Source organism: Scleropages formosus, chromosome 16, assembly GCF_900964775.1.
Source record: "Scleropages formosus chromosome 16, fSclFor1.1, whole genome shotgun sequence".
In the NCBI taxonomy this organism is placed as follows: Eukaryota; Metazoa; Chordata; class Actinopteri; order Osteoglossiformes; family Osteoglossidae; genus Scleropages; species Scleropages formosus.
In genome coordinates this window covers 12,934,259-12,953,688 of record NC_041821.1, presented here as the reverse complement: position 1 = coordinate 12,953,688, position 19,430 = coordinate 12,934,259, and the positions used below count along the sequence as shown (strand labels likewise).

General features: G+C 52.4%; 1 protein-coding gene across 2 annotated transcripts in view; it reads right to left on the bottom strand.

Moving 5' to 3' along the window:
• LOC108925737 (mastermind-like protein 3) overlaps positions 1-18,682 on the bottom strand; it is a 120,719-nt gene extending 102,037 nt beyond the window's left edge. Inside the window, exon 1 of one of the 2 annotated variants that reach the window (XM_029258824.1) lies at positions 17,334-18,682. In XM_029258824.1, the coding sequence (XP_029114657.1) occupies positions 17,334-17,699 (366 nt within the window). In that variant the 5' untranslated portion in view covers positions 17,700-18,682. The remainder of the gene's footprint in view (positions 1-17,333) is intronic. The other variant, XM_029258825.1, reaches the window with a different exon arrangement.
• Between the last annotated feature and the right edge of the window lie 748 nt (positions 18,683-19,430).

Sequence of the window (19,430 nt, the reverse complement as noted above, 5' to 3'; positions counted from 1 at the left end):
ACGTTTTCTCAGGTGCGCTTTGCCCACCTCAGACATGTACCTCATAGACGCCCCCATCCCGGCGGTTCGACCGGGGGGCTCGGCGACGCGGACCGACGGGTCGCGCCGACTCGGTAAAGCGTGCGCGGCGACCGAAAGTGGCGGGCCAAGGCGCGGCGCCCGTTCGTCCCCGAAACCCGAAGCACGTAGCTCAAGGATGAGTGACCCGTTCTTATAGCAACGGTTAAGGTCCCGTGCGCCCGTAACGAATGAACCGTACGAGGCGAACGAATCCGAAAGCGCCGGTTTCCCAGAACCGACGCGGGCTGTCGCTGGCGGCCCACGGCGCACCAAGAGCTGACATTTCCCACTTTAATTTTCTTTTGTCTCGTAATGGGGAATGCAGACTCGTCTTGCGGTGAAGGCTCCATTTTTAGTAACGTCAGCCGCTTCCTTCTCCGAGATTCTTATCGATTTATTTTTGGATCTGTCTCTTCCCAACCAGGAAGTCATAAAAACTAACCTGGAGGGGCTGAGCGTTCTTAAGACAAAAGAAAGCGATTGTGCCGTGCCTTTGAGCGGCGCGTCAGCAGGAAGTCGGCGATGCGCTCCGCCGCTTTAGATGCCGCGGCAATCTGTGCCTTCCAGGAACGCAATTGAAGAACCTAAGAGGCTGCTTTCGACGTTTATATTTAGGATTAGTCATCTTTACGCCCGATGCCGACTTGACTCGACTTAAATTCCCGTCCCGGGAAGCGACGCGGTGACCCGGGGCCTAGCTCTCACGAGGAAGACCGGGCGCGCCTTGGCTGCCGAGCGGGGCGAACGCCGTCAGGAAATCGCGCGGGCATCTCCTCCCGGCCGAACCGCACCCCCTCGCCAGGCCGGTTCCGCAAGGCCGCCGCTCAGCGGCGACGTTCCCGGGATACGGCAACGCGGAGGGGCAGACGGCAGTCGAGTCGAACCGCGCGCGGCACCCGGACAGACCGGCCGCTGGCGTGAGCATCAAATATTTAGTCTAACGCTGATTATGGGGAGTTTGGCGAAAGAGCGAGGGATGGCGGGCGGACGGTCTCCTTCGTTTTAGTGTCAAAGGGCACCGCCGAAGAGCAGAGCTAAACGTTTCCTAACTGACACATACGGGGGCCACTTAGGCGGCACGAGTTTCCGCCGGCCTTTGCTCAACCTCTCCGCCCAGAGATAATCGGACCGTCTGATCTGTTGCGGCGATGAGTGGATCGTGACACGAGAGAAAAAGGGGACAGAGCCTCTGTGTGTGTGAGAGAGAGAGAGAGAGAGAGAGAGACTGCTGTTCACACCTGGTGACAGTCCTCCACTCCGACTCACGTCAGATACACAACCATCATTTCAGCGGGTTTAACTGCTCCGGGGCACCGCAGGGCGTCGACCGAACACAGCGGCTATCCGGTGGTCCGAGGGAGTCCTCCGGCACCATCGTTATTAGCGTCTGCCCAACGACGCCATCTCGTCCCTCCCCTAAATCATCTCCGGAACCGCTGACATGAGGGACACGAATCCAACCCACCGCCGCATCAGTTCGCCCTCCAGTCTGCTCCTGCTCCGCATATCCAGCAGCGGAGCCGCCGATGTAACTGGGAAGAAAAGGGACAACGTGCCTGTATGACAGGTCAGCAGACTACAGGTGGTCCCTTGTTTTTAACTTCTTGGCGCGTCAGCGTCGAGCAAAACGCCCGACCGCGTGAGCCCCACGCAGGTACCTCTTCGTTCCATGCATCGAACCCAGCAAGGAGAACTGCGGCGGCGGCAGCGGCGTGGAAGTTTAATGAGCGCCTCGTGCGTACGAGCCCTTCGGAGTTACGCGGCTGCTGCTCACAGGAGCGCGACGCCGGCATGTCCGCGAAGAGGCCCCAAGTGGAGCCCCTTCCTGGGAGGGTGACGCATTTCGGCAGGTCTTCGCAAGCCGGGCGACGCGTCCCCCGGAGGTCCGGAAACCAACAAGCCAGCTGCCGCTCTGCCGCTCATTCCTCGCCGACGCACCCCTCCGGCCGGCCGCAAACCCGAGAGCGCAAACTTCCAAGGACGCATTTTATCTTGGAGAAGGACCGCAGTTTATGTGCCGGTGCACCTTGAAATCAATCTGGCCAACATGGGGAGGAGGGGCATTCGTTCGGTTCGATTCGTCCGAAACAGTCCATCGCTGGAGCTGGAAGGAAGGTACCAGGGGGGCTCAAAGTCACAGCAGATACAGGTGTTTCTCCCCTTGAGAAGTGTTCTTGTCCATCTGTGTGTGTGTGTGTGGGGGGGGGGAGTCTGCTGCTGGAACAAAAGGGTGGAAAGCAGACAAGTCCACTATAGATATTTCTCCCGACTGATTAAAAAAAAAAGAAAAAACACAAGGTAGTTCTCCCAAGGGCAAAGCGAGTGGCCTCGTCAGCACATTTCCCCACAGAGCGATGTGGGTCCCGTCCCGCCTGGCCTTCATTATCCCCGGAGGGAACTGGCAGTCTTCACAGCGCCTCGCAGGGACTCCTTGGCCACGAGCTCAGCAAGAGGCCTCACCGACGCTACCTCCAACAAACCTATTTATTTTTCTAGCCACTAATACATGCGGTTATTTTCCACGTGTATATCCGTACATATACCTCCTCCGAGTGTATGTATGCCGTACATTATAGGCTACTGCATCTGAACTTTCCTCTGGGATTACTGGAGTTTCATTATTTTACATTTATTTATTTAGCAGACACTTTTCTCCAAAGCAACTTCCAATGGATACTATGTAGTGTTACCAGTCCACACACCTTATTCACCATGGTGACTTACACTGCTAGATACACTACTTACACTGGGTCACTCATCCATACATCAGTGGAACACACAACACTCTTGGGGAACCTGAACAGCATGTCTTTGGACTGTGGGAGGAAACCAGAGCACCCAACCCGGGGAGAACATGCAAACTCCACACAGACTGAGCGAGGATCAAACCCCTGTCATTTCGCACCACCCAGGTGCTGTGAAACAGCAGTGCGACTTGCTGAGCTACCCTTCTGCCCAAATTTTACTCATTCACACACACACACACACACACACACACACACACACACACATTCTCTGAACCGCTTGTCCCATACGGGGTCGCAGGGAACCAGAGCCTACCCGGCAACACAGGGCATAAGGCCAGAGGGGGAGGGGACACACCCAGGACGGGACGCCAGTCCGTCACAAGGCACCCCAAGCGGGACTCGAACCCCAGACCTGCTGGAGAGCAGGACCCGGTCCAACCCACTGCGTCACCGCACCCCTATTTTACTCATTCATTCAAACCATTTTGTACATTATGGCTTCACTCTTTCTTGCATTTGCACCGATTTATTTAGCCAACGCTTTTGTCCAGAAGCCTACGACTATTTACCCATTTATGCAGCTGGGTAACGTCTACTAGACCAGTTCCAGGTAAGAACCCTGCTCAAGGGTACGAGGTGGAGGGATGGAAACATATTCAGTTTGGCTGCGCTACATCAGCTGCGTGCTCCTCAACGTCCTCATTAACATCCAGAACTTCACTGTTTAGACAGCGACTCGTAACATGGAAAACCTATATGGCAAATCAAACCTGCGTGCAGCACAATAAACAAAAATGACCTATTTTCAACGATGCACTTTGAAATAAAACAATCCGTACATGGGATCATTCCCCGGTACGTTTCGGTGTCTATCAACGTGCAGACACGCTCCTGTGCGGCCCCCCCCACCCCAGCCTAGTTTCATTCCCAGCTGTCAGTCACTTATGACAGGAGGCAGATTGATGCGACCAGAGGCAATGCTTATTGTCCAAAAAGAGGTGTGAGCTGGAAGGGGAGAGAGGCGCGAAAGGCAAGCGCAATCTCAGCGGCACGGGCCACCACAAAGGAGGACAAGCCAGCCCTCCGAGTTTGGACATTCCAGCTCGCTGTCAGCGCCCACCGGCTCCCCACGCAGCTGCCTTCCACAGCCACGCATCCCTGGGGCTCGGAGTGAGGCCGAGGCCTTCGCGCGGCATTTTGTTATAATCATAAAAACAAAATCACAAAGCTGACAGGAAGCAAACATTTGCTCCACTGGAAGCCGCGCCAAGGACCGCTGTCCTGTTTATCGACACAGATTCGGTAAACAGGGCACTGGAAGAGCAGGGCCGGCTTGCCGGTTTCCTGAGAGGGGAACCATTCTGCCTACTGCTGTGTGCCGGGGGCTTTTGGGGGCAACAGTTAAAACAACAACAGTAATAGTAGTTGGCGTTCTGTCCAAGGCGTACCTTGCGTGAAACTCTACGCTTCCTGTTGACAGAGCACTGCAACTGTAAGTAAACAAAGGACTGCATGAATAGGTTGATGGTTATATGGATGGATGGATGGATGGATGGAGAGATGGATGGATGGAGGGATGGAGGGATGGATGGAGGGATGGAGGGATGGAGGGATGGAGGGATGGATGGAGGGATGGATGCATGGATTGACTCATTGATGGATGGATGGAGAGGCAAATGAACATATGAATGGACAGTTTTACAAATGCAAGGATTCAACTCTATTCAATTTACTTTTATAGAGCGCTCTTCTCACACAGTGACACAGGGGAGGATGGATGGATCTGCGTATGGATGGCTCTATGCACGGATGGAGAAAAACCAAGCGAAGACCTCCTACTGAAGACAAGCGACTGGCCTACTCCTCTGGGCTCACCATCACCCCTTGCTTGCTTCCCCTCCGCAGCAGCCATAGCCTTGGACGTCTGCCGAGCGCGGCCCCTTCCTGCCCAGTAGCCATAGGGCTCCGGCGGATGCCGCGGCATGGCCCGACACCACCCCCAGCTCCGCCCCCTGCCCCTTTGCTATCTTATTACCTGCAGTATTATCAAATAATGAGCTTTTTCCTTCTGAGCTCTCTGCTGCGCAACTGGCCAAAACGCAATTACTGCGCTCAGCTGGCTAATGGCTATTGATGCGGCCGAAGAGTCACAATCCAGGGAGCGTTCATAAAATTTCATGCCATGTGCTGGATGGAACACGCGGGCTGGGGCTACGGGCTGGCGGGAAGAGGACGAGAGCTCGATGGCCGCGCACCCTCGATCCTCTCGCCTCCTCGCACCACAGGTACACCCACGCACCCGCAGCTGGATGTACGCACTAATGGACGACTGCCTTGGCTCACGAAGACAGCGCCGGGCTAGCGTGCAAATCGGCACGCGCCGTACTGGCACAGAAGCCGAACGCAGGAAGAGCACAGGGAGGTGTCGGGAGTCCGTAGTCGAGTTTTTAACCTTTTTCATTGCGTCCATTCGTAATCGAGAACTGCAAGAATAATAAAAGTCAGCGAGGTAAGTCAGGGACTGTTAAACCGGACCTTGAGACCGTGCTGCGGCCTCACAGCCCGAATCCCACCGCGGTCAGGTGTACTTCGGACTCCGGGGCTTAAACGGGTTATCTTCCGGAGGGACGCACGCACGGGGGTCAGCACGTCCCAGCCCACCGCGGAATCATCTCAATCTGCTTCACATAGGCTCGTTTACGCCAGAGGGCAGATCCCGGCAGAGCAACCCGAGCGACGACATTTTAGATGTACGTCACGCAAGCGGAACATTGTCGAGACGGTGCGCAGAGCTCCGATGGGACCCTGGATTCAACAGATTTACATCTATTCAATTACCGGCTCTTTCGCTAAAGCGACTTAAAATTATTAACTAGAGAGTAACTAACACCTTTATCCCTGATGACTTACTGCGGCAGATACTCTGTACACTAAACTACCTACAATCGTTCACCCATCTGTGCACCAATGCAACATAACACACAAACACAGAAACACACACTCACACGCACAATGGGCAATTCAGTCACCAGTGCACCAACGCACAGTCTTGAGACAATGGGAAGAAACCAGAGCACCTGGAGGTAACCCATGTCAACATGGGGCAGCTGACAGCGTAGAGGTCAAGCCTGCCTGACAACGCAGTCCAGGATGAGTGCTACCCAATGATCAAAGGTTCAAGCATCACGCGCTGCTGCGAAGTGAGATTACTGCAAGGTAGCTCGGACTGCGAAGTCCTACAAAGAAACCTCATTCTGACCCGAGAGGGCAGACCGAGAGAGAGAGAGTCAACGTCGTTCTTTACTAAGACCGCAGACGAGGTCGACGTGAAAAAGTTTAAAGGCTGACCTTTGCAGTACAGGAAAACTTCAAATTATCTCACTGCATAACTGTTAAGTAAAGTTGGGCCCTGTTTGGGGCAGCAGGTGATGTACTGGTTGGAGCTGCCTCTTTTCAGGTTAAGGTCCCAGGTTCAAATCCCACCTCCTGCTGTAATACTCTGGAGTAAGATGGATACCTACCCTGAACTGATAGAGTAAAAATTACTCTGCTGTATAAATGGCTACATTACTGCAAATATCTTGACATTTTAAGGCACTTTGAAGACAAGTGTCATCTTACATAAATGCAAATGTTTATGTTGACAGAATGCTACTAGAGTTCACATGGAGCGCTGAATGGGGGCTGATGGGAAGTGTAGTTCTGAGCCGAGAAGACCAGACACATGAATCTGGACCGAGCGAGGAAACTCGCACAAACACAGGAAGATCCAAATCCAAATCCAAACCCTCGGAAAAAACCAAGGTGGAAGAAACTGTCGTACGACTTCGAATCGGTGCGTTTTGGTTCAGAGAGCACCATGCACCTGGACAGCTTCCGCTCTGCATCCAGGGAGGCCGCTGATCGCACCCATAGGACGTTAACCGATTTGTACGCTTTCCACTGGAAATATGCTTTCTTCTGGAGGCACCTCCAACCCAAGCTTGAAGTCACCACACCGTGCTCCATGGTGACAAACCTGCACCGTCTCCGATGACTCACTCATCCATTTTTTAGTGCTTTCTCATTTCATTGAGGTTGGCAGAAAGAGGAGCAGACGCCAGTGCCCGCGCATTAATTCTGCACGAGCCGCCTTTGAGATGCCGAAGGCCCCGACAGCCTCGGACGCCATGCCGCGAACACGTTACATCCTCAACCTCGCAGCTCAGCCGTGAGCCCCGCCGACAGCTGGAGAAATAGACCCGCAACGTTATCTTCGCTGCTCGATTAATTCATCAATACATCGGCTCGTGCGCCGGCGCCAGATGGAAGCGTGCGAACTTGGACGGGGCATGGAGCCGCGCCCGAACCGGCGCCGAAACGGGTTAACGAACACGGAACGCATTAGAGGCCCGCTCCTCCCACAATGCATCTGGAGGACTCTCGCGAGTGAAATTAAAAGAGCACATTCATCAGTGATATTCCACCGCCGGCCCACCTGTACGCAGCTGACAATTAGACTGAACAAATTGATATTAACAGCCATTCAAAGTACGAGAAGCCGTCTCTTCCCGAGGAGCTCGTTCGCCAACGACCGCAATTACGTTCCTGGGCCCTGAACGCGAAGTGACATGCTCCTTTGTCAAAAAGCCATTATCTAATGTTCCCCGGTAACTCCTGTCACATAAAGAAGCTGAGGCGTGGGTTCCGGGGGGCCGCAGGGCACTCTATTCCCAGCATGCTTCAGTCATTTACCTTCAACGCGAACTTGACAAGCTGGGGACACATCTCGGCAACCGCAGACGATCCAATCCGCATCGAGTCACCTCTTTTAGTAGCGATCCTAAAGCACCTGTACGTTACCAGCCACGTACGTGGTCCATTGCTCCCTAGGTCAGGCCGCTGATGCTGAGCCAGAGGTGGGCTGCGAGCCTATGATGCGCCCCTTCCTCAGTGAGTATCCTCAACAAGGTGGGACATCCACAAAACCTTTCTGACACAGGGTGGTGTTTGTGGTACCCAGGGGTAGAGCTAAAGGAACGCTGTGGCCCTGCTTCACACCACCGAGCTTGCACGACGACTGCGGAAAAGCAACTCGCATAGTGGTTAGAGTTGCTCCCTTGGATTTAAAGGACCCGGGTTTGAATCCCACCTCCCCCCGTAGTACCCTTGAGCAAGAAACTTGCATTACAAGTTGTCCAGCTGTATAAATGGGGACATCGGTGTAATAAGCGTAACATTTTAAATTTCCTTGAAGAAATTCAACAGCTAAATTAATAAATATAAATGTGGGAGGAGTCAATGATGCCATTAAAGAGAATGTGGGTTAAGCTCCGCCTCTCCACGAGTGGATCTGCACTTGAACATCCTCACAGCAGAAGCGGCCTTCTAGATATGTCCTCCTCAGAAAATATACAAAGAGTCCATTAAAAAAAAAAAAAAAGCTCACATGAATTAACCACTCACTCCTCACCCTCACAGAACCAGCTGAGTTTCAGTCGCCGGCGAAGGGATGTGAACAAAGGCAGAAAGTGCCAAAGTTGTAACTGAGCACAATTGTGAAAAGCATCTCCGCAACGCACAAACGCTTAGAAAGGTCTAGCGGCCACATCAAGAGTAAGGTCAGAAAGAAGGCCGGTATCAGCTGTCTGACATGTCATAGTGGTTTCTGCCCGTGGTGAAAGGCAACACCGGAGACCCTTCCAAAGCTCTCTTGCCACCCACCTCGCTGGGTACACAGACAGCCTAAGAAACGGCCCCCGTGGTCGATACCCACAGCGATGGGGTAAAGTACAGCGAAGCTGCAAGGTGAGCGAATATCAAAGTCAACGCTGTCGCAAAGGGGAAGTGATTGGAGTTACACTTTGAGTAAAGCACAACTGCACTACAGAGTGAGATGAGTTTTACTTTTTCACCTGTAACCTAAACTGAGGATGCAGAGCAGCCACATCAGGGTTTATTAATGCCTGTATTTGGACAAACTATATTGTCGGATGCTGCGGTACGTAACGTATCTAACGACACATTAGACTGGGAAGGACATATTGTACTGCATATTTAGTGACTCTTTAAATTATTTTTTCGGCAAACAGGTTGAGTCTCTGGCCCAGAGTACCGCCTCTCGTAACCCGACGCCGGCTCTCGGCCGAGCTTTCGGTCGAGCGGAAGGGTTCTTCTACAAGCTTCCGGTGATCCCGGCTCTTCTTCGCAGCCGGGACCTTACGGGATCCGGTGCCGTCGATCTCCGCCGGAAGCCGGGACAGCGGCCCACGGTAAAAGTGCAAATAAAGAAGGCCGCACGTTTCGAAGACCCCAACGTGAAAGAGCCCGACCGAGGACGTAGGACCCGCGGCGCACACGTGGACGGGGCCTATTCGCTCAAGGACCATTTCCCCGGTAACTACAACAGCAACGACACTTCAATTAAGCTGTTAATTACTGTCAAATGAAACCATACTCTATTATTTATGGCTTTAATATGAAAAGAACTTTATTAAAGTGCTGCTACTCCACCGCAAACCCAATACAGCAGCCGCTATTCCGCATTCAAGTCGTATTACCGAAGGGGTCAACGAGAGAAGCAAAGCGTGTACTGCCGAACAGGGCGCTTTCCTCTTCCGCCGCTCGGCCACATCCCTCGGAGGGACCGACGCATAAACGAGTAATTGTTTTAATTCATTCGCCCGACACCTTGGTCCAAAGGGACTAAAAATGTTAGGTTTGCATATTAAGCAACTTACTTATTTACCCTTTTATGCAGCTGGGTAATTTTTACCGGAGCAATTTAAGTCAAGTCAAGTCGATCAAGGGTACTACGGCAGCGGGCGGGATTTACGACGGGAGCGTACACCGGCGAGGCCATTCCGCCGAAACGCACCCGTCACGTTACTAGGAACGTAACTATTTCGGCTCTCCCATCTTCGCCACGGTTCTCATTTATGCCGAGGGGTTCCGAGCTCCCGAGCCCTTAACTGGATTCTTACACGAGCTCATGACATTGAACGAGGTGCCCAGGTCTGGAGAAACCAGAGGTTTTGCCACACGTGCTCGAATCGGCAGTGCACAAACACGCGCGGTTCAACGACGGCGGATGAGCAGATGAAGGACGAGACATTTAAAACGGCGGCGCCCATTAGAGGCGCCCCGGGAGCTGGGCTCTTGTTTATCGTTATTTTCGGACACGCGGGACCAGGCAGATGCATGACTCGGCAACGGCCGCAGCGGTTACGAACGCGCCGGGCCTCTCCGCGTCGTGCCGGGCGCTCGCGCACTCCCGCTGCGTTTGCGCGTTCCCCGGCGCAGCTGTCCCGACAGGTTTCGGACACCGCGAACGCGCATTACGGTCGCGCGGTCCAGGTGGCGTCCGCTTTCACTTTCTGGTAGCGGCGCCGGAGTCATCCAAGGTCACCGGCTACATTTATTAATCTGACTGCTGAAGAGGCAGGAGGATATCGCGTCTCGCCCGCTGCTGCGAATTCACAACATGGAGAAAGGGCCGTTTTCCACCACCCTGGAAACTTTGTCTGAAACTCGCGCGCGCTCCAGGACCGTTTTAAGTGTCTTGCCGCCGGAATATTTATGCAAAAGCGAAGGATTACCTTGATGTGTGAATAAAGGACAATACGTAGAAATGGCAGCTGGCTTTTGAAACCTGTAAATCTATATAAAAAAAAAGCAAGGGGAGAGGAGAATAAGAAAAAAAGTCAGCTCTGGCACCTCTGATTTCTATCTTGTTCCAAAAGCTAAATATAAACACGGGAGGAGGCTGGCCAACATTCCACATAAAGGCATGCGGCAAAAAAAGCGGCGCAGGTCAAATATGCGATACGCTAATTTGAACCCTCTGAGGCTCACAAAAGCAGGATGGGACAATAAATGTGAAAATGTTGGACTTTTGTAACGGGGAAGGGGAAAAAAAAAAACGTGTTTCCACGGAAAGGTCTCATCGTTAGAGCGATTTATGAAAAAATAAAGAAATTTTTAAAAAAAAAAAAAAAAAAAAACCCACATGGTAGATACTCTTACATGTGCCGGAGAGGCGAGCGTGTCTTTTTTCCCCAGCTGGAAAATGTGACTCCCAGCACCACATCTTCCATTCACACCGCTAACTAATCAAGGGCGGATCCGCTCGACACACTGGAACACGAGCGGGATCGCGAAGGCGAGCTTTGACACCCGTTTGCAACACAAATTCACACCGCTGCTCCTCCTGACGTGCGTTGCTAGAGCGGACGACTTCGGGACGTACGAAAGCAGCAACGCAAGCGACGATCTCGTTCCTTCTTTACGGGGCTAATGGCTCTTAAACTAAACATGGCCACGAATGAACAGGAACAGACAAAATATGACCGAGAAACTTAACACGGTTCCACCTGAATTGCATGCGGTCACCGTGGCCAATAATTGGACCTGGGCTGTAACGCAAATTCCGGTCCAAATTTTTGTTTGGGCGGCACGGTGACACAGCGAGTAGCGCTGCTGTCTCACAGCACCTGGGGAGGTGTGGAAAAAATGTGGGTTTGATTCCCCACTCAGTCTGTGAGGGTTTCTTCTAGGTGCTCTGGTTTCCTCCCACGGTCCAAACACATGCTGGACAGGTTCATCCATAGTGTGTGTGTGACAGAGAGAGAGTGTGTGTGTGTTCCACTGATGTATGGATGAGTGACCCATTGGAAGTAGTGTATCTAACAGTGTAAGTCACCACATTGAAGGTGGCATGGGGGCTAGGAACACTACATAGTATCCACTGTAAGTTGCTTTGGAGAAAAGTGTCTGCTAAGTGAAGAAATTTATTTACTTTTTTTTTTTTTTAACGCCAAACAGTAAATTCATGCACATCTTTTTCTTTGCGCACGTTAAAAGCACCTTAGACAACAAGCGTCATTAAGGTCAGCGCCTCAAAATTCACCGCGGTACGTAGCTACACGCGAGGCCCAAAGTACGGACCCGCCCATTTCACGCTCGTAGGTCAAAGGGGATGCTTCGGGTTCAACTCGCTCACCCACAGCGAACACCATACGTTGCATGGCGGAAGACGGGGTGTCGCGTAAACCAGTGAACAGCACCACGAAAGTCCGGCTATTTGCACTTTCGTGACACCGAACTGTATCTTTGTGTGGTTATGAGCGTCCCTCTATGACCATCTGATGCAGCAGGTGGTGCGGTGGTTAGAGCTGCTTCCTTCCTCTGCAGGGCCCAGGATCGAATCCCACCTCCTGCTGTAGGACCCTTGATCGAGGTACTTATCCTGAACCGATACAGTAAAATTTACCCAACTGTACAAATGGATAAATCATTAACAATAACATCGGCGCAGCGGGTTTGGCCTGTGCCTGCTCTCCGGTGGGTCTGGGGTTCGAGTCCCGCTTGGGGTGCCTTGTAATGGACTGGTGTCCCCTCCTGGGTGTGTCCCCTCCCCCTCCAGCCTTATACCCTGTGTTGCCGGGTTAGGCTCCAGCTCATTGCAACCCCGCTTGAGACAAGAGGCTTCTGACTGTGTGCGAGAGATTATCACTAACTTAACACGCCTTAACTTTGGGGGAAAAGCATCAACTTAGTGAGTAAATGTAATGTCTTCCTTGCACTACAGCTCAGGCATATTAAGACACTCCAGCCTCATCTACATTCGTATGAGAAATCAATATAACGCGCAAACCCAAAACGTGAAAGAAACGAGCGCCGCGCAAGCCTCGTGATATCATCCTCTTTTTCTTCCGTCTTCAGCTCCATATCCGTCCCCTGCCGAAGAGCCCCGAGCGGAGGAGGGGCAGGTTAAGAGCCTCCGCTCTTCAAGTGCCGCTACTGCGCGGACAGACTCGCGCTGTAATTACGGCACAGCCGCCGCTCGCCGGAGCTCCTGGAGCGGAGGCCACTTTGGGGAGGGGATCGAGACGATCGGCTTCTAAAGGAACGCGGCCCGGCGAAACGGCGCTCCCGCCGAAATGAGCCGCTGTTGCCGCAGCCCCGAAGCGCGTCTATAGCGGACGGGGTCTCCGGGCCGTCCGGAAAGCAAGCCGGAGCGTGACGCGCAGCGCCAGGGACGCTCGGGTTCGACTCGAGAGGGCTCCTAAAGATGCCACCCGAGCAGATTCCCGCCGGCGAACGCCCCGAAAAGTCGAAGGTGAAGGCTGAGTTAGGGCAGCGTTAAGCGCACGTATCTGCCGAAGACTCTCCTCTCAGTTGCTGTGAACTCTTGTTACCGGCTCACGGTCCAAAGGAATCCTTTTCTTCGCAACAGTGGACGGTGCCTGAGAGAAGGACTTGTGAAGAAAAAGTCTGCACGCCCCAACCCACCACATATACACACACACACACACACACACACACACAAATCCCCTGCTTTAAAAATCCTGACGCAGCAATAAACAGCAACGGTGCGAGGGAGGAAACCGTACGGAGGAGACAGAAACAAATTGGCAGGAAACTTTCATTGGAATTCCACAGTGAAAAACTTTTTGTTTTGCACAAAAGCTAGTTATAAACACACACACACACACACACACACACACACACACACACACACACACACAGAGGCTTCTTGCGCAGGAAAACAGCTTGAGGTTCTGCTAACTGTAACAAGTGGTCTACAGGGTTTCACAAGCCCCGAGTTAGAGGTTGGGCAAGGTGGTTTTACTTTTAGAAGCTACAGTTTCTTCTGTAGTCAAAGACTTCTTGTAAGATCTTGCGACCCTGCTGAGTTCCACCTCAAAACAGGGCTGGTTTCAGTCGGGTTTCACAACACGCTTCTCCGACACGCTGAAACTGAATAACCAGCCCGGAAAAGCATCGTTTTAAAAGGGCATGCTGACAACTGCAGAACTTTAAAATGAGTGCATAAACATATTAATTATCCCGTTTTTCCTTCACTTTTCCTGCACCGAATGCTTGTTTTCAAGCTCCTTTAAAGAAAGAAAAAAAAAAAAAATCACGGTTACAAGAACAGGTTCACAAATGCTGCGGTGCTGGTGAGAACCACGAGTGATTTAAAAAAAAAGAAAAAGAAAAAAAAAGATAGCACAAGGGGCAACGGCCACGGACGCGGGCTGGAGAATGGCACAGACATCTCGAACCAGCGCAGACAAAGGAGAAATCCTCGCAGCTGCAAACGGGGGCCACGGGCTCGGCGTTCTTGACGTCACGGGCCTGCGTCTGGGTGCCAGCTCACAAGTTAAATTTAGCACCCGGGCCCATCTCCCAGAGAAGAGAAACAATGTGATGCCCACAACTCTTTCTGCAGGACTCGCCGCATCGATGCTAAACAAAGTCGGAAAGAGCGAAGAACAAAATCAGAGCTGGCACCGTTCGGCTCATGGCTAACTGCCCTTCGCAGCAACACCGGCAGACCCCCCGCTCCCCCCCCGAAGCTGCAGCCGGACAACGGGGTAACGGGCCCGCGGACTCCCATCGTTGGCGGCTGGGTGTGAAATTCCCGAGAGAGGCGAACAGAGACAATGCCGTGAAGTCCTGGAGGAATTCAAAGGCAAACACCTTGGCAGAGATTTTGCAAATCATTCGCCTTCATGTCTACTACGGTAATTTGCCCCCAATTCACCAGTCGACAAGCTTCATAACAACGGTCTTGTTGCTGCCCCGTTGCACCGAAATTATATCAGTTGCAGAGTTGTCTTCTTCTTTCTGACAATTCTGTGTTTGAATAAAATTAATGCTGACACGTTTTTCACTGCATCGTATAAAAAAATGTATTGGTCTGTCAACGAGGGAAAAAAAAAAAAACAATACACACAATGGCATAGACTAATTTACTAAAGAGGAGTTCAGATTCTTTATATGTATTTTGCATTCAAACAATATTCTTTGAGAATTTATTGTCGGTCTGTCTTTTGGCGCTTTTTGCCTTCCCTGCAGTGACCACTTGTGGTTAGCAGGAGACCCAGAACATCCAAGGAGCTTTAGGTTCCAGCATTTCCTCTGAGTGAGGGAGTACCCCCTTTCCTGATGTTGGAGATAGTTTTGATGTAAGATCACACCACAGACATCAAACGCTGTTCCATGTAGATTAATGCTTAGAAAAACATTTTTTTTTTTAATCTTAAAAGAATAAAGACAAAAAATTCCCACATCTCTTCTTACTATAACCATTGTAAAACTGAACAACATCCTTCAGAAAGTCCCGCCCCCCCCCCCCCAAGACCAGCCAAGGCCAAAAATGATCATTTCAAATTTACGGGGAAACAGAAAAATGATCAATGCTCAGGCAAACAACTAAAAGTAAGAAGCCACTTTATCTGACATACACAACAAAGTATACACACTGAAACTTCACCTCTATTCATTTAGCTGACGCTTTTCTCCAAAGTGACGTAGAGTGTTAAACCACCTACAGTTATTTACCCATCTATACACCGGGGTAATTTTAGTGGAGCAGTTCAGGGGAAGTACTTTGCTCAAGGGTACTACACCCAGTGGTTGGATTTGAACCTACAACCTCTTGGCGCTGAAACAGCAGCTCTGACCACTACACTGCCAGCCGCCCCCTACTTTCAAGAACTTTCTAAAACTTCTGTCTTTACACTACAAGTGCTTGCTGACAGAGCAGTGAGTCCATTTGGGGATTTTGTCACAACTGCATCCTGCAACGGGGCAGATGCTCCAAATACTGCGAATAGCACTGTAAACACTTTCCTGGGCACCCTTAAGACACCCTACCCCCACAAACGCGTAAAAAGAGGCACACTCGGCTGTAAGAAAATGAGCTGGGGGGCGGGACGGGACTCGCTGCTCCAACCGAGGCTTCGATGCGCCGGCCGCAGGCAGAGGGGCACAGGTAGGGAGCACCATGCCCCCACATCACAAACACAAGGCAAGCGCCAGGAGGGCTGCAGTGTGGTCTGTGACCAGCTCCCGTCTCTTGATGGAAGAGGAGCGGCCAAATTGCCCCTTTCATGTGGGCAAAAAAGGGGGAGAGCTAAAAGCTGCAAGCAAGCGACACCGAGTGATGCGGCAGAACCCCGGGCCATCATGCCGGTCACTGCTTCATCACACTACAACATGAAAATGAGTGCGGGGAAAACGCAAGCAAAGAATTCCATTCCATGGCAGTTTCTATTACGATTGAAGAAGGAAAGGTGACCGTGGATGGCATTCACCAGCCACATGCTCTGGGTCCTTCCGTCAGCGCACGCGTAGCGCAGGGCCGCGATAAAAGGGCTGCTGCGCCTTTAAGAGGCACCGCGAGTGCGTCTCGTGTTGTATGTTGTGTCAGTTAAGGGGCGGTTCGGCGGAGGGTCCGCACGCTGCCGCCGGGGGGTCCTTTTCTCTCGCAGCCACCGCACACGCGCCGCCACGCCGTAGCCGACGCGCGTCTCGTATCCCTTCCGAATTCGCGCCTCAGGAAAAATGTACACGCGAGCCCCACAAATCGATCACGTGTGCGGAGTAAGAAAGCACGAGGTCAGCCTTTGGCTTTATTATGGCATGCGACACTCAGCAGCGATTGTTAGAGAACATTATTAAAGATTCGCCGTAATGGAGACCCACCGAGTTTTTCCTCGCGCTGCCCCATGGGCCATTTGCTCTTATGTCCCCTTCATCTCATTAGGCATTTCAAACTTCACACTTAATTTGAACGCGAAAAAGGCACTAGCAGTAACACGCCAAGAAACAAGGGACTATTTTAAGCCTCTCCACGCAGGACATTATTAACCACCGCGCGATTGTTTTGACAACCCGTAACACTCGATATATATGTATTATATATAGAGCGCGGTCACGCATCCACGCGCAAACAAAACATTTACTGAGCTCAGTTCCTGGGGGACACTTCTTGTCCTTCGGCAAGACGGGCGCGCGAAATTGGCACCTGGAGAGGAGCACACCTGGAAACGGGTACCGGCGGGAGCGAGCGCGCCCGCGCGCCCCACACACACCGCCAGACTGACGGTCGCAGCGAGTGTCTGGAAAATGATTAAAAACGCCCAGAAAGAGCAAAAGTGTGTGCGGTAGTCTCCCGAAAACAGAGTCCTCGACACTTTGGAAGTACCGCTAACTTTTTTTTTCGGGGGAGACTCGCACGCAGCCGCAGGCAGGGTCGACGTACCCATCATCATCATCATGTTTCATTTTCCAGCGAGTGAAGAAACAAAGAAACAACTGCAGTAAGAAGCGACAAACTGTGTCAACGTAAGGTGCGCACGACTTTACACACACACACACACAAGTCCCATGACGGCGATGCACACTCTCCGTGCGCGTGCCCGAGGCGACGCAGGCACTACTTCCCTCGGGACACCGAAACTTTGCGATTCCTCCGACCCTAAAATAAGAAGCCGACTTTTAAGTGGCACCAGACGAGCAGCGGTGCCGTGCCGTGCCGTGCCGTGCCGCGTCCCCGCGTCACCCCCACAACACAGTGTCGGCGCGGAGTGGTGTGGATCCGCGCGCGTGCGACACACACACGCACACACGCAGCACACTGACGCAGGAGCGCGAACAAGTTACTTGGTGCTCCGGCCGGGGTGTGTTGTTGTCGTTGTTGTTGTTGTTGTTGGGGAACGGATACTTCTCGCGCCGCGGACGCTCCAGGCTTACCGCGATGAGCGTGTTATTTCTCTGCTCTGCCGTGGCCGCCGACTCGGGCTCCTGCTGTTTGTTTGGCTGTTTACTGTGGACACACTTCTTAGCCCTCTGCTCCAGGCTCCTCTGATAGAGGCTCACCGTCTCCCTGCGCTCGAGCTCCAGCTGCTCCGCGTGCGCTTGCTGGTACCTGGTCTCGCAGGTGACGTGGTGTCTCCGGCAGCCCTCGATCCGCTGCCTCAACCTCTCCACCACGGTGCTGTGCTTGGGGATGCCCACGCTGCCGCTGTTATTGTTACCGATGCCACTGTTTATGTTGCTGCTGTTAATGCAAATGCTGCTGCCGTTCGCAGCAGCGGGGGTGGCAAAGTCCCCCATCATACGGTCCGCGCACAGTATTTTGGAAGAACTTTGTTAAGCCTCCTTCGCCAAAAAAGTGTTTCCCGGGCGGGGGGAGGAGGAGGGGAAAAAAAGAAAAGAAAAGAAAAAAAAAAAAAAAAAAAAACAAAAAAAAAAAAAAAAGAAGAGGAAATTTCCAATAACTATAACAAGCGCCGAGTGCGTCCCTCCTTCGCGGGGAAACGTGTCACTCAACCATGCGATGATGCCATTAAACAACGCAGAGCGCGCGGCGCGCAAACAGACAACAATAGCGGAGCGTGACTGACCGAACTCAGCAATCGCCCCCTTCCACTCACTTCCAGTGCCACCACAGCGCGACCACGTAACTCCACGGAAGATCCCGCCGTAACAAAAACGATCATCGCACGCGGCAGCCAGTGACAGTGTCGCGAGCCCTCGCCTTTATTGCGTTGTCCTTCGAGAAAAAGTTTTGCCGTTCGCGGCGCACGGGCTCCGGAGTAGTTCCGTCAACTTGCATCTCATTCATTTGCGTGGAAAAAATCCGCGAGTGCGGAGCGAGCAGGAGGTCCTTGGAAATCCGGGCCACTCGGAGGTGCGCGCGAGCGAGCGAGCGAGCGAGCGAGGGCCCCCCCCCGCGCGCGCGCGCCCGCTCAAAGTCGACGCCGCCGATCTGCGGGCTGCTCGCAGCTGCTGCCACCATCACAATGATCAAGTGCTCTCCTCCTCCTCCTCCTCCTCCTCCATGCCAGCGGAGTGATATCAGGACATGAAGCTGAGTAAAAATCAGCTAGAGGCTGTGAGTAGCCCTGCGGCCGCACGCAAAACCCGGAGCGGATCTCCGCGGACCTGCGGACGCGGACTTGGCTGCGCCGCATTGAACAGAGCGGAGCGGGGACGAGCCCGCTGTCCCTCAGCGCAGAATGCACCGCCGGCGCTCGTTCCTCGCGCTTCAAACGTGCGATCGTCTGCGCGTCCACGAGGGCAAACAAGAGCATTGTGGCAATGACTGAGCAAATCGTGCGTGAAAAATCATATTTCATGTTGGCCCTCTTATGCTGGACCGGGAAAGAGCAGGAATGGAGAAAAAGTTTTAATACCCTCTACTGCTTGAGGTTTTCTTTTATAAATGTGAGCGTGAGGCAGCACGTAGCCTACTATGACGTTGCTGGCTTGCAACCGGAAGGTGAAGGGTTCGAGTCCCACTTCCAGCTGTAGTGCCCTTGACTTACCCTCTTTACATTTATCCATTTACCCGATGCTTTTCTCCCAAGCCACTTACAATGTTGAGGTTACAATTATTACAAGCTTACAATTATTTACCCATTTATGCATCATATGTTTACGATTTGTTCGTTTAAGACGTGTTTTCAATTTGTACTGTTTATATTTATCCATTTTTGACTTGATACAAAGAGAATTTTGCTTAACTATGTCGTTCAGTGTAGAAAAGTTCATAAGAACACACACATAGGCTGAAAGCACTTCTCTCAAGCAGGTTCACAGCAAACTGGGGCCTAACCGAGCAACACAAGGTGCAAGGGACACACCCAGGACAGGATGCCAGTCCATCACAAGGCACCCCAAGCAGGACTGAAACCCCAGACCTGCTAGAGAGCAGAACCCAGCCAAACCTGCTGCGCCACCGCACCTCCCTTTCGTAAGAGTGGATACCGTCATTGGATTTGAACCTGCAATAATTTCGGCCCCAAGCTCATTCTGTAACCTGTGCACCGCTACACACAGTGTAAC